General features: G+C 49.4%; 1 protein-coding gene across 2 annotated transcripts; it reads right to left on the bottom strand.

Annotated features, from left to right (window-relative positions):
- Positions 1–6,518, bottom strand: LOC310966347 (protein S100-A14-like). 2 transcript variants are annotated; one of them, XM_083940926.1, is made up of 3 exons: positions 6,270–6,518; positions 2,559–2,729; positions 1–1,257 (listed from the first exon to the last, which is right to left on the bottom strand). In XM_083940926.1, the coding sequence occupies exons 1-3, from the start codon at positions 6,282–6,284 to the stop codon at positions 1,087–1,089; spliced, it is 357 nt and encodes a 118-aa protein (XP_083797052.1). In that variant the 5' UTR covers positions 6,285–6,518; the 3' UTR covers positions 1–1,086. The 2 variants fall into 2 exon arrangements, with proteins under 2 accessions (XP_083797052.1, XP_083797053.1); XM_083940927.1 differs by having other exon boundaries at positions 2,601–2,729.
- Positions 6,519–9,342: the final 2,824 nt, after the last annotated feature.

Here is a 9,342-nt window from a genome sequence, read left to right as displayed (position 1 = left end):
GACATTTTATCAGTAAAAAATGAAAGTGACAGTCTGGAGACACCTGTTCAAAGTCTGCTGTCTCAGGTGTGTGTCTCAGGTGAGTCTCAGGTGAGTCTCAGGTGTGTCTCAGGTGTGTGTCTCAGGTGAGTCTCAGGTGAGTCTCAGGTGTGTCTCAGGTGTGTGTCTCAGGTGAGTCTCAGGTGTGTCTCAGGTGAGTCTCAGGTGAGTCTCAGGTGTGTCTCAGGTGTGTGTCTCAGGTGTGTCTCAGGTGAGTCTCAGGTGTGCTTCAGGTGAGTCTCAGGTGTGTCTCAGGTGAGTCTCAGGTGTGTCTCAGGTGAGTCTCAGGTGTGTCTCAGGTGTGTGTCTCAGGTGTGTTTCAGGTGTGTCTCAGATGTCTCAGGTATGTCTCAGGTGAGTCTCAGGTGTGTGTCTCAGGTGTGTTTCAGGTGAGTCTCAGGTGTGTCTCAGGTGTGTCTCAGGTGTGTCTCAGGTGAGTCTCAGGTGTGTGTCTCAGGTGTGTTTCAGGTGAGTCTCAGGTGTGTCTCAGGTGTGTCTCAGGTGTGTCTCAGGTGAGTCTCAGGTGTGTGTCTCAGGTGTGTCTCAGGTGAGTCTCAGGTGTGTGTCTCAGGTGTGTCTCAGGTGTGTCTCAGGTGTTTCAGGTGTGTCTCAGGTGAGTCTCAGGTGAGTCTCAGGTGTGTCTCAGGTGAGTCTCAGGTGTCTCAGGTGTGTCTCAGGTGAGTCTCAGGTGTGTCTCAGGTGTCTCAGGTGGGTCTCAGGTGAGTCTCAGGTGAGTCTCAGGTGTGAGTCTCAGGTGTGTCTCAGGTGAGTCTCAGGTGTCTCAGGTGAGTCTCAGGTGTGTCTCAGGTGAGTCTCAGGTGTGTCTCAGGTGAGTCTCAGGTGTGTCTCAGGTGAGTCTCAGGTGTGTCTCAGGTGTGTCTCAGGTGAGTCTCAGGTGTGTCTCAGGTGAGTCTCAGGTGTGTCTCAGGTGAGTCTCAGGTGAGTCTCAGGTGAGTCTCAGGTGTGTCTCAGGTGTGTGTGTCTCAGGTGTGTCTCAGGTGTGTGTCTCAGGTGTGTCTCAGGTGAGTCTCAGGTGTGTCTCAGGTGTCACTGCAGCAGGCAGCCACAGGTGGCGTTCTTCTCCTTGTGTGTGGAGTGGAACAGCTGGATGGCCTGTTTGTTGATCAGAGTCCAGAAGTTGTGGAAGGAGATGCTGTGGCCGCCCGGGACCCCCATCAGGTCCAGGACCTGCCCCAGACCCTCTTCAGTGTCCACAGCCTAAAACAGGAAACAGGAAGTGAGTCAGCTCAGCGACACAATGAATCAGTTACCACAATAAAACTCCTGAGACAGTCATGTCTCCTTTAGTGGTCTACACTTAACCGTCTCCTTTAGTGGTCTACACTTAACCGTCTCCTTTAGTGGTCTACACTTAACCGTCTCCTTTAGCGTCTAAACTTAACCGTCTCCTTTAGTGGTCTACACTTAACCGTCTCCTTTAGTCTACACTTAACCGTCTCCTTTAGTGGTCTACACTTAACCGTCTCCTTTAGTGGTCTACACTTAACCGTCTCCTTTAGTGGTCAACACTTAACCGTCTCCTTTAGTCTACACTTAACCGTCTCCTTTAGTGGTCTACACTTAACCGTCTCCTTTAGTCTACACTTAACCGTCTCCTTTAGTCTACACTTAACCGTCTCCTTTAGTGGTCTACACTTAACCGTCTCCTTTAGTCTACACTTAACCGTCTCCTTTAGTGGTCTACACTTAACCGTCTCCTTTAGTCTACACTTAACCGTCTCCTTTAGTGGTCTACACTTAACCGTCTCCTTTAGTCTACACTTAACCGTCTCCTTTAGTGGTCTACACCTAACGGTCTCCTTTAGTGGTCTAAACTTAACCGTCTCCTTTAGTGGTCTAAACTTAACCGTCTCCTTTAGTGACTAAACCTAACCGTCTCCTTTAGAGACTAAACTTAACGGTCTCCTTTAGTGACTAAACTTAACCGTCTCCTTTAGTGACTAAACTTAACCGTCTCCTTTAGAGACTAAACTTAACCGTCTCCTTTAGAGACTAAACTTAACCGTCACCTTTAGTGTCTAAACTTAACCGTCTCCTTTAGAGACTAAACTTAACGGTCTCCTTTAGTGACTAAACTTAACCGTCTCCTTTAGTGACTAAACTTAACCGTCTCCTTTAGAGACTAAACTTAACCGTCACCTTTAGTGTCTAAACTTAACCGTCTCCTTTAGTGACTAAACTTAACCGTCTCCTTTAGAGACTAAACTTAACCGTCTCCTTTAGTGTCTAAACTTAACCGTCTCCTTTAGTGTCTAAACTTAACCGTCTCCTTTAGTGACTAAACTTAACCGTCTCCTTTAGAGACTAAACTTAACCGTCTCCTTTAGTGGTCTAAACTTAACCGTCTCCTTTAGTGACTAAACTTAACCGTCTCCTTTAGAGACTAAACTTAACCGTCTCCTTTAGTGTCTAAACTTAACCGTCTCCTTTAGTGTCTAAACTTAACCGTCTCCTTTAGTGACTAAACTTAACCGTCTCCTTTAGAGAGTAAACTTAACGGTCTCCTTTAGCGGTCTACAGTAAGCGTGGTGGTGGTGGACCTGGGAGAACCCGGGCAGCTGGCTGGAGACCAGGGTCTGGAACTGGCTCGGGTTCATGGTCGGCCGGTCGTCGGCAGCTTCATGGAACTCTGTGACCAGAGCGTCTATGGCCAGCTCCAGATCTGAGAACTGAGACCAGAGTGTGTGTTAGCAGCGTGTTAGCAGCGTGTTAGCAGTGTGTTAGCAGCGTGTTAGCAGTGTGTTAGCAGCGTGTTAGCAGTGTGTTAGCAGCGTGTTAGCATCGTGTTCACAGGGTGTTAGCATGTTTATAGTGTTAGCATGTTTATAGTGTTAGCCTGTTTATAGCATTAGCATGTTTATAGTGTTAGTATGTTTATAGCGTTAGCATGTTGTAGTGTTAGCATATTTAGAGTGTTGGCATGTTTATAGTGTTAGCATGTTTATAGTATTAGCTAGTTTATCGCCTTAGCAGGATTATGGTGTTGGCATGTTTATAGTGTTAGCATGTTTATAGTGTTAGCATGTTTATAGCGTTAGCATGTTGTAGTGTTAGCATATTTAGAGTGTTGGCATGTTTATAGTGTTAGCATGTTTATAGTATTAGCTAGTTTATAGCCTTAGCAGGATTATGGTGTTAGCATGTTTATAGTGTTAGCATGTTGTAGTGTTAGCATGTTTATAGCGTTAGCATGTTTATAACATTAGCTAGGTTATAGCCTTAGCATGTTTATAGTGTTAGCATGTTTATAGCCTTAGCATGTTTATAGTGTTGGCATGTTTATAGTGTTAGCATGTTGTAGTGTTAGCATGTTTATAGCCTTAGCATGTTTATAGTGTTAGCATGTTTATAGCCTTAGCATGTTTATAGTGTTGGCATGTTGTAGTGTTAGCATGTTTATAGTGTTAGCATATTTAGAGCGTTGGCATGTTTATAGTGTTAGCATGTTGTAGTGTTAGCATGTTTATAGCCTTAGCATGTTTATAGTATTAGCAGGTTTATAGTGTTAGCATGTTTATAGTGTTAGCATGTTGTAGTGTTAGCATGTTTATAGCCTTAGCATGTTTATAGTATTAGCAGGTTTATAGTGTTAGCATGTTTATAGTGTTAGCATGTTTATAGTGTTAGCAGGTTTATAGTGTTAGCATGTTTATAGCCTTAGCATGTTTATAGTATTAGCATGTTTATAGTATTAGCAGGTTTATAGTGTTAGCATATTTAGAGCGTTGGCATGTTTATAGCCTTAGCATGTTTATAGTATTAGCATGTTTATAGTATTAGCAGGTTTATAGTGTTAGCATGTTTATAGTGTTAGCATGTTTATAGTGTTAGCATGTTTATAGTGTTAGCATGTTTATAGTGTTAGCATGTTTATAGTGTTAGCAGTAACAGTAACAGCAGCAGCGTCTGAACCCCCCCCCCCCCCCGTTGCCGTGTAAACACTGAGGTGATGAGGGAGGAATGTGGCCCCCGGGCAGGACGGGGCCCTCAGCAGCTGTTTGTTGAGCCCCGGGGACGTGAAACACCGTTGGAAGAGTCAAACAGCTGCAGGAGCTCAGGGCGCCACACCCTCCGCTCAGGCCACCGCGCCATGACCTCAGGGCGCCGCACCCTCCGCTCAGGCCACCGCGCCGTGTGCTCAGGGCGCCGCACCCTCCGCTCAGGCCACCGCGCCGTGTGCTCAGGGCGGCGGCCGCACAGCTGCTCACACACAGTTCAACATAAACCTGCTGCTGCTGGTGTTCAGACGACAACACTGGCTCATGAACCGGCTCATGGACCGGCTCATGGACCGGCTCATGGACCGGCTCATGGACCGGCTCATGAACCAGGTCATGGACCGGCTCATGAACCAGGTCATGGACCGGCTCATGGACCAGGTCATGGACCGGCTCATGGACCAGGTCATGAACCAGGTCATGGACCGGCTCATGAACCAGGTCATGAACCAGGTCATGGACCGGCTCATGAACCAGGTCATGGACCGGCTCATGAACCAGGTCATGAACCAGGTCATGGACCGGCTCATGGACCAGGTCATGAACCAGGTCATGGACCGGCTCATGAACCAGGTCATGGACCGGCTCATGAACCAGGTCATGGACCGGCTCATGGACCAGGTCATGAACCAGGTCATGGACCGGCTCATGAACCAGGTCATGGACCGGCTCATGAACCAGGTCATGGACCGGCTCATGGACCGGCTCATGAACCAGGTCATGAACCAGGTCATGGACCGGCTCATGAACCAGGTCATGAACCAGGTCATGGACCGGCTCATGGACCGGCTCATGAACCAGGTCATGAACCAGGTCATGGACCGGCTCATGAACCAGGTCATGGACCGGCTCATGAACCAGGTCATGAACCAGGTCATGGACCGGCTCATGAACCAGGTCATGGACCGGCTCATGGACCAGGTCATGGACCGGCTCATGGACCGGGTCAGAACCGTCAGGACGGAGTTGAACTGAACCTCGACGATTAAAAAACCTTCATGTTGTCTTTAAATATGCAAATTAGGCTAATTTGCATAAATGTCCAGAACAACAGACGTGAACATTCGATAAAGTTCAACATTCTGCTTTTGTCTTGTTAGCATTGTTAGCAATACGGTAGCATTTAGCAGACATGCTAGTTAGCTATAGTGTAGTATTTAGCACACATGCTAGTTAGCTATAGTGTAGTATTTAGCACACATGCTAGTTAGCTATAGTGTAGTATTTAGCAGACATGCTAGTTAGCTATAGTGTAGTATTTAGCAGACATGCTAGTTAGCTATACTGTAGTATTTAGCACACATGCTAGTTAGCTATAGTGTAGTATTTAGCAGACATGCTAGTTAGCTATAGTGTAGTATTTAGCAGACATGCTAGTTAGCTATAGTGTAGTATTTAGCAGACATGCTAGTTAGCTATAGTGTAGTATTTAGCAGACATGCTAGTTAGCTATGGTGTAGTATTTAGCACACATGCTCGTTAGCTATAGTGTAGTATTTAGCAGACATGCTAGTTAGCTATAGTGTAGTATTTAGCAGACATGCTAGTTAGCTATAGTGTAGTATTTAGCAGACATGCTAGTTAGCTATAGTGTAGTATTTAGCAGACATGCTAGTTAGCTATAGTGTAGTATTTAGCAGACATGCTAGTTAGCTATAGTGTAGTATTTAGCAGACATGCTAGTTAGCTATAGTGTAGCATTTGTTGTTTATGAACATTCGTTATTGTCCTTTTTTCATCATGTCACAGAAACACAGTTGTTGTTGTTTTGACTCTAAAGTTCAACAAGAATAAAGTTTCATATTTAAACAAAACCACCGAGCAAAGTTCACAATAATCACTATAATCATAATAATAATAATAATCACAATAATCATAATAATCATTATAATCATAATAATAATAATAATCACAATAATCATAATAATCATAATAATCACAATAATAATAATAATCACAATAATAACAATAATCACAATAATCACAATAATCACTATAATCATAATAATCATTATAATCATAATAATAATAATAATCACAATAATCATAATAATCATAATAATCACAATAATAATAATAATCACAATAATAACAATAATCACAATAATCACAATAATCACTATAATCATAATAATCACTATAATCACAGAAACATAGAAACTCACAGAACAGATGAAAATAATAATGTTTGTAACAGAGTTCAGTTCTTACCTTCGTCTGAGACATCGAAGCTTCTACTGAACACACAACAACCAACACACGAGAGGAGCTGCAGCTGCTGCTGCTACGACGACTACAACGACTACTGCTGCTACGACTACTACTACAACTGTCCACGACACAAGAGGAGAGGAGCTGAGTCAACACACACACACACTGAACACACAACAACCAACACACGAGAGGAGCTGCTGCTGCTGCTGCTACGACGACTACAACAACTACTGCTGCTACGACTACTACTGCTACTACTACTGTCCACGACACAAGAACCGAGAGGAGCTGAGTCAACACACACACACACACAGAGAGAGGGAGAGAGAGACACACACACACACACACACAGAGACGGGAAGGAGCCGGAGCTTGTGAGGGAGGTGGAGCTCCCAGTTAGATCTGGGGGGGCTCACCTCCACACACAGTCTGGATCTGGACCCGTGCTCCTGGATAGGGGCTGGACCCTGGTCTTCTCTGGAGGGGCCCAGGGTGTGAGGGGCCGGGCGGGTGTGGGGAGACTCTCAAACCCCCGGCTGAGCGCCGCGGTGTTGGAGCTCACCCCGGTGGACCAGAGGGTGGCCTCCTTACGCCTGCGGGAGGAACGGCCTCCCTGATCTAAACCCCAGCGTCTGGTGTTAGACTTGTGTGCTGGTCCTGGATCCTCTTTAACAAACACCATGTTGGAACAGAAGGAGGCTCAGAAGTGGACCTGGTCCCAGAGCACACTAGGCCAAAGGTCCAGGATCCAGTCTGTGATGGTCTCATCTGATCTGAGGCCGGATGTTTTGGACACTCGGGTGAAGAGAGGGGCAGAGCTGTCAGCTGATCACCATCTGGGGATGAGTGGGTCAGAGGACGGGGAAGGTTCTGGACAGACCGGGTAAACCCAAACCAGTAGTGCGGGTGAACTGGGACCGTCTGGAGGAGGCCCCTGTCCCAGAGACCTTCACCTCACACCTCCGGAGGAGCTTTTCTGGCGTCCCTGTGGAGGTCGGGGGCATCGAACCGGAGCGGGCGATGTTCAAAGCTTCCACTGCTGAAGCTGCAGCGGTGAGCTGTGGCCTCAAGGTCTCAGGTGCCTCAAGGGGCGGGGACCCTGGACCACCGTGGTGGACCCCGGGGGTCAGGGGTCCCCCTGAAGAAGGAGGCCTTCAGGATCTGGTCTCCCAGAAGACTCCGGAGGTGGTTCTGAGGTCCCCACAGGTCTGAAGGGCTGCAGCCTCTGCTGGGTCAGAGGCAAAGCAGCGGGTGTGGGAGGAGTTCACACAAGTCCTGGAGAAGGACTTTGGGGGGCACCGAGGTGCTTCTGGACCACCATTCAGCACCTCAGGAGGGGGACACGGGGAACCGTCCAAGCTGTTCACAGTAAGGACGGGACGCTGGTGCCCTCAGCTGATGAGGTCATGGGGCGGTGGAAGGACTCTGAGGAAGTCCTGAATGGGCCCAACACGCCCTCTTTTGTAGAGGCAGAGCTGGAGGCTGATGGGGATCATCGTCAACATCTCTGACAGAAGTCACTGAGGAAGGAAACAAGTCCACAGAGGCAAAGCCCCAGGATCCATGAGCTGCATCCACACATGCTGAAAGCTCTGGGTCTGGAGGGGCCGTCCTGGTCCTGGTCCTGGTCCTGGTCCTGGTCCACACGTCTCTGACACACTGGTGGAAGTCTGGGACAGTGCCGAGGGAGTGTCAGACCGGGGTGGTGGTTCCTGTTCAGAAAGGGGGACCAGAGGGTGTGAGCCAGTTCCAGGGGGATCACACTCCTCAGCCTCCCTGGTGAAGTCGACTCCAAGGTGCTGGAAAGGAGGTTGGTCCTGTAGAACCTCAGACTGAAGAGGAACCAGGTGGATCCAGTCCTGGACCTGGACCAGGACCAGCTCTGCACTCTCCAGGATCCTGGAGGGGGTCTGGGAGTGGGCCCATCCGGTCTACATGTGCTTTGTGGATCTGGAGAAGGCCCATGACCGGGTCCCTGGAGATACTGTGGGAGGTGCTGGGGGAGTCTGGGGTGAGGGGGTCACTTCTGAGGGGGTCCAGTCTCTGTACCCCCAAAGAGAGAGCTGAGTCCGGATCCTGGGCAGTGAGGCGGAGTGGTTCCCGGTGGGGGTCTCCTCCTCCAGGGGGGCACTCTGTCACCAATCCTGTTTGTGGTTTTCATGGACAGGATATGGAGGCGTAGTCGTGGTGGGGAGGGGCTGCAGGTGGGTGGGGACCTGGCAGTGCTGGTCCAGCCCCAGCCTGGTCCTGGTCCTGGTCCTGGTCCTGGTCCAGTGGTTGGTGGAAGTAGTTCTGGACTTGGTTAGTGCTGGTCCAGTCTCAGATTGGTCCTGGTCCTTGCTTTTGTGGGTGTGTTCTGTCCGTGGGACGAGCTGGTCTGAGTGTGAGAACCATCGCTAAACAGAGGAGGACCCAGGGACCCAGGGACCCACGGACCCACGGACCCAGGGACCCACAGACCCAGGGACCCACAGACCCAGGGACCCAGGGACCCAGGGACCCAGGGACCCAGGGACCCACAGACCCAGGGACCCACAGACCCAGGGACCCAGGGACCCACAGACCCAGGGACCCAGGGACCCACAGACCCAGGAACCCACAGACCCATGAACCCAGGGACCCACGGACCCAGGAACCCACGGACCCACAGACCCAGGGACCCACGGACCCACAGACCCACAGACCCAGGGACCCACAGACCCAGGAACCCAGGGACCCACGGACCCACAGACCCAGGCAACCACGGACCCAGGCAACCACCCAACCTGAACCTGGCAACCAACCTGAACCTGGCAACCAACAAACCTGAACCTGGCAACCAACCAACCTGAACCTGGCAACCAACCAACCTGAACCTGGCAACCAACCAACCTGAACCTGGCAACCAACCTGAACCTGGCAACCAACCTGAACCTGGCAACCAACCTGAACCTGGCAACCAACCTGAACCTGAACCTGGCAACCAACCAACCTGAACCTGGCAACCAACCTGAACCTGGCAACCAACCAACCTGAACCTGGCAACCAACAAACCTGAACCTGGCAACCAACAAACCTGAACCTGGCAACC

The sequence above is a fragment of the Echiichthys vipera genome (genome assembly GCF_963691815.1).
Source record: "Echiichthys vipera genome assembly, contig: SCAFFOLD_46, whole genome shotgun sequence".
NCBI classification, from domain to species: Eukaryota; Metazoa; Chordata; class Actinopteri; order Perciformes; family Trachinidae; genus Echiichthys; species Echiichthys vipera.
Note: the sequence above shows the minus strand (reverse complement) of the source record. Positions and strands in the feature narration are given on the sequence as shown.